Source organism: Ylistrum balloti, unplaced genomic scaffold, assembly GCF_031769215.1.
Source record: "Ylistrum balloti isolate Yb309-2 unplaced genomic scaffold, AGI_CSIRO_Ybal_v1 Utg371846, whole genome shotgun sequence".
Classification (NCBI taxonomy): domain Eukaryota; kingdom Metazoa; phylum Mollusca; class Bivalvia; order Pectinida; family Pectinidae; genus Ylistrum; species Ylistrum balloti.
In genome coordinates this window covers 55,988-61,987 of record NW_026782915.1, presented here as the reverse complement: position 1 = coordinate 61,987, position 6,000 = coordinate 55,988, and the positions used below count along the sequence as shown (strand labels likewise).

At 34.9% G+C, this 6,000-nt stretch overlaps 1 protein-coding gene across 1 annotated transcript; it reads left to right on the top strand.

Moving 5' to 3' along the window:
* Window positions 1-2,794: 2,794 nt before the first annotated feature.
* Window positions 2,795-5,042, top strand: LOC132563755 (uncharacterized). Its single transcript, XM_060228505.1, has 2 exons — window positions 2,795-3,283; window positions 3,562-5,042. Exons 1-2 carry the CDS (start codon window positions 2,877-2,879, stop codon window positions 4,283-4,285), a joined length of 1,131 nt encoding a protein of 376 aa, XP_060084488.1. The 5' UTR covers window positions 2,795-2,876; the 3' UTR covers window positions 4,286-5,042.
* Window positions 5,043-6,000: the final 958 nt, after the last annotated feature.

The following is a 6,000-nucleotide window of genomic DNA, read 5'->3' as shown; positions in this document are numbered from 1 at the left end:
CTAACATATAAAAATGAGAAAGTGTTCCTATATACGAGATATAAACTAAAGAGTCAATTCACACACCCATAATAAAATCAGTGTACATCCGAAGTGTGTTGGTTTTGATTTATATTACTAACAAAATCTCCTCTGTGACGTAATCAGCCGCTGTAGTGTAATGGTGAAGGTGCGATGCTCTGGAGGTGTAGTTTTGCCGTGGCGAGTTCAAATCGCGGGCACACACCATATTATTTTTTATTCTTATTTTTTTTCTATAACTTTCACCTCAATTATTCTCGATTTTAATAGTTATATTCATCAATAATGTACTGATAGAATTAATAATTATAAATATTAGAATATTTTCAGGACGTTATATCATGTTGCTACATGTATTTTTCCATATAAATATCCTTGCATTCTAATACAAACAATTATATCTGCATCGATAGTCTTGGTGTTACAAATATTTCTTTTGGATATATTGTAACTCTTACATCGCGTTAGATGTCATTTTGCTGAATTGTTATCGACCTAGGGTAGTTTTTTTTCTATATATATTTTTTGCGTCGGACTTACTTTTGCTAGCATCAAATAATCAGCATATACGTGCAGAAACTAAAGTGTTAATTCTTATGGGCTAGGGTATAATTTCTCTCATTTATACTATTGTAAAATTAATACGATGAAAAATCTTACCATGTATATTTTCTTTTGAAGAATCCCAGTAACATAACGATCCTGAGGACCTGAATTCAAATATTTTTATGGATACATTTGATTCAGAAATTAAACGTAAGTCTTCTGCTTTGTAAGTTTCGTCAGCACAATGAATCGAACATTATTATATTGTGGCTATTTGATATTTTTGACCTAGCTTCATTTTTGGCTGCAGTTAGTTTATTGGCTTGTATATTTCGGAGAACTCTTGTTATAATGGCACATCCCTGAATAACTAAATGAAGTATATACATGTACATGCTTACATGTATATATAAACGTGTTTATATGCTCCAGATATACTGTATAGCCAGTATCAATGCTACATGTACTGTTACCAAAAACAAATTACGGGAAACATACGAAACACTGGCTTGATATATATTTTTTTAAAACAGATTGACACTGGCATAATATACATTAGCTACTCTTTAAAATAAAGTTTTGTAAAAATCAGATTTTTCACCGAACTTAAGATTTAATAGATTATTTATTTTCATTATTTTCATTCTTTAAGGTTTACTAGTGATGTAATAGGAGACAGAGAGTAGCGAGAAAATGCCTGGAGATTCTTGAAGTTACATGTAAGTGTTTTAGGAAGTTCCTGAATTAATCTTATTTCTATGCTTCAAATTGTTAAGTAACAGAAATCTGAAATACTTGGAGGAGAATTCTCTCATTATCATGTTTATTTCCGTTTCAACTACAATATTTTATTTTAAAAAAGGTGACTGATATATGTATTGTAATAAAAACAGGTTTTTTTTCTATTATACATGTGTTTAATGTAATTGTCACTGTCTGTCTCCCTCCAATTGTTTGTCCAGTCTTTCCTTGTTGGCTATTTATGAAAAACAATGATAAACATTTTCGATTACTTCATATGAGTCCAGCTACCAGCTTCTAAAATAGCTATTATTTTATTATTTCATACAGTATATACTGTATAATAAAGCAATTATTGACTTCTAGTAAAGTAATACAAATATTTAACACCTAGTCAAAGCAATGCTCATATCTGACTCGGGTCCCTGTTAACACATCAATTTACATGTTTGATAAATCATTGTAATAACATTATGAAGATCAGTATTGCATGATACACTGTATAAACAACAAGTGATGGATACAATGTTTCATATTTATTCAACATACAATAAGTAAATGCCCAGACGCCCTTTAGTTTCTGATGTTTGGGACATATTTTAATATAGTTAGTATCTATTTGTTTAGGATGCCTGGAAAGGGAGAATTTCGGTGTGTTGTTTGTTCTAAGAGAACAAAACCTGGGGACAGGCGCTTCACTAAAGGCAAGGAAAACTCTTCACTAAGAAAATATTTGTTGAAAACATATATGATACAAACAAAAGAAGAAGATGTCATTTGTGGAAAGTGTCGTATGTCATGTCATCGCTCAATACTACAGCGTCGTACACACATCGCTCAACACCACTCTTCAGTTGAAGCCCCTTGTAATAAATCAACAAAGAACATCCTTTCATCGCCGCGGAATATTACACTTTCAATCCCATCCACTGGAAGTAGCCACAAAAAATGTTTTGTATGCAATACTTACCCAAAGAAACTGGTGGTAATATCTCGTGACGCGAAATACGACCTCTTCCTGCAAAAAGGGGTTTTAGTTCCGTTCGGAGCAAGATGTTGTAGTCATCATATCGAGGATGGTCTATTGCAAAATGATGCTTGTGAAAACATTGCTATAAAAAGTGACCTATCTTCTCTTAATCGTACTGAAATAGTGGCATTGATTTCTAAGATTAGAGATGTAGCAAATACACAGCAAAGCAAACGCATTGACTTTGACTCACCGCATGCCCTTTCGAATGAAGATTTCATTACACTAACTGGACTATGTACACAGCATTTTAACGATTTGTGTACTCACTGTGCTGGTTCTGTGCGATCTTCAGAATAGGAGCATTAAATCTTGTGTCGGCATCTTTCTTACTAAACTAAAAAGTGGCATGTCAAATAAAGTCCTATCAACAGTTTTTAACATTGGAAAAGATTCTATTCGACGTGCAGTAACATCGGCAAGAGTTGCACTAGCGAAAGACTTTGTTCCATCAAATCTGGGATTTCAGCATGTAAGTCGACAAGATGTTATACTGAAACACACAAGACCACTCGCCCAAACATTGTTTGGAGGACTTATGGAACCAGCCATTCTTGTAATTGATGGCACCTACATTTATATACAAAAGAGTGGCCAATTTATGTTCCAAAGGAGGAGTTACAGCATGCATAAGCACCGGCCGTTGGTAAAACCTATGATGTTTGTCACCACAACAGGTTACATAGTGTCCGTGTTAGGTCCCTATTTTGCCGATTCCAAAAACAATGATGCCAGCATCCTGAATCAGATTTTAAATTCCAACATTCAAGAAATCAAGGAGTGGATTCAGGAAAATGATGTGTTTGTGGTTGACAGAGGCTTTAGAGATTCCATGGACCTCCTACAACAGCTAGGAATACAAACAGAGATGCCTTCTTTTTCCAAGCAAAGGAAACAGCACACTACCGGAGAAAGCAACGCTTCCAGGCTTGTTACTAAAATAAGGTAAGGTCTCTCTTTGTTCTGAGTAACATTTTACTAACTTTACCAATTGCTTTTACAACATATTTATAACTTATTTGTATTAATATATCATTAAAATGGTTAAAGGTAATTCCCAGTGAGAATTAGATACTTTCGATTTTATAAGTTGAACTGCATAAACCTGTCCATTTAGAAGATGTCGAAATTGAAAACAAAATTTATTTGATATAGTTACCATCATATGCATTTGAATACTGCATTTATTCACATTCAAAATGCATCTATTTACTATTTTTCAGATGGGTCGTTGAGGCTGTGAATGGACGGTTAAAAACCTGGAAATATTTGGATCGTGTGTTGCCAAACTCACAGATTCCATACATAGGCGATATTGTCAGGATTGTGTGTGCAATCTTCAACAAGTTCGGTACACCAATAAGCACGGGGGATGCAGAGCAAGATCAACTGCTAGGATCGAAAATGTTGCATTTGTCACGGAAGCAGAATTCTCTTTGGGAGAGAATTGAACGAGAAGGCCTTTTCAATCGACCTAGTAAGTGGCAGAAGATGGAGACCACAACTGATATCATATTTCCTGTTCTGACAGAAGAAGACCTGCGGAATTTGACACTGGGAGTGTATCAGCTCAAACTGGCACGGTCCTACACACAGGAACATATGAGCGAAACGGGAGGATATGAAGTATCTATCTGTAAAGTAGATGCTAATCTGATCAATGCCAAGATACAGAGCCGACATTTTTCCTCAAAACTTTACCAATTGTGGGTATCATTTGATGATTGTAATGTGCAAGGATGGTACTGTACATGCCGTGCTGGGGCGAGGGTGGTTGGGACTTGCTCCCATGTTGCATCCATCTTATGGTATATGGGATTTGCACGTCATTTAGACAAGTCCTTTGACTTTAGTAAGGACTGGACACAATATTTACAAGATGCCAGTTATACACCAGACCCAATCAGTATTGATGAGAGTGATGATGAAGGTAACACGGAGGAATAAAACAGCACAGCTTTACCGATGTAGCCATGTAAATTACATATAAATTTCGGAATCTCCAAAAATGTAATTACAAATGCACGATGGTCACTTGATCGACTGAGGAATTGGCTTTAATCTCGAATGACAATGTATTTTGTTAGTGCATAATGTTTATTTGAAATAACTTTTAACTTTTGTAAGAATCATTAACTGTAACATGTTTGATTTCATATCCTTTTCAAATTAACCAAGAATATAAAGATAACCGTGTACGGAAGTATTGACAAATTGATGTACTGATTATTGCATGTACTGTTGCTATGGTGAAATATTTAGTTGCTATGGTAAGACATGGTTACTGTGGAATACCACCTATATGCTCTATTGTATCATCATATTTACATTTTTAAGATGTATCATAATCTAAACAGCCCTTGAGTATTATCATCAATTTTCTGTGTCCATTATTGTATTTATTACAATCCGTTGCTATGGAGAGAGTTTGGTTGCTATTGTGTTGCTAGGAAATCTTAAACATGTAATATATGATGGTTGATCACAAATATGATATGATTTTTAAATCATACCATTGATATGTAAAAATTGATTAAATATTTTCACCAAATAATAAAAAAAACAGTGAAATATCACTAAAATGTGCAAATAGACGGTAAAGAGTAGGTTGGTTTCCAGGCCCGTTGCTAGGCAACGCATTGTCAGAATTATTGAAAACTTGTTTTTTTATCAATGTCATATGTCCATGTTTGCATGATATAAAAATTAAGAAAATCTATGCTGGGGCCAAAATTGATCCTTAATGCATCTACTCCTTTATTATTATTATATATAAACAAATATATTTGATTCCTTTATTTAACAGTTATTAACAGTTTTCTGAACAGTTATCAGAACTTGATTTTCTGATTTACCCGTTCAAGTTACCTGTACAACAATTCAGCACCAGACTATAACTCACTATCATCACAACTGACCTCCTATTTAAACATATTGTCGTAGGCAGAGTCCTGACCAATAGTCTACCTTTAATTAGGTAGTGTGCTCCCTTGCGTAGTGGCCAGCGAAGATTATTCTGAAGTCGGTGACGCTAATTCGATAATTGGACTATGTACTCACCTAGTTAAACTTTGATTGTGTGGCCAGGGGTCCGGCCTTATAAATCTGACATATATAGCAAGATAACATATGATCTGCCTAGCGGGATCTCTGAAATCTGGAGATTCCCCCAATTTTTATCCATACGACCGAGAGGAGGGGGAGGGTAGTGAGAATCGGGAAACTCCCGATTGAATCCGGAAAGTTGGCCTGTATGCTCATTGCCCTGTCTTAACGCTTATGAATATAGGCAGAATATGCCTATGACAGTGAGGTTCTCGAAAATAATCCAACACTGTAAGTAATTGTAAAAGTACGTCCAATCAATTATCCTCTAACCTTTGTGTTTGACAATTTATTTTTTATTGCTTTTCGCCAGGTCGCCTTTTACACGATTTTGCCCACTTGCCTTCTAGACTATATTACTAAAATACAAACATGGCTACATAATCATAATTCAAACTCAGATTTCATAAAACTTGGGTAAAATAAAAACAAAAGAAAGATTAACACGGAGATTCTTGAAAAAGAACAAGGATAATAAGACCAGGTGTTCCGGAAGAGCAAGCTTCTTCTACTTCATCGACGACACCGTCATGTAACTGAGAACAATTTATACAACA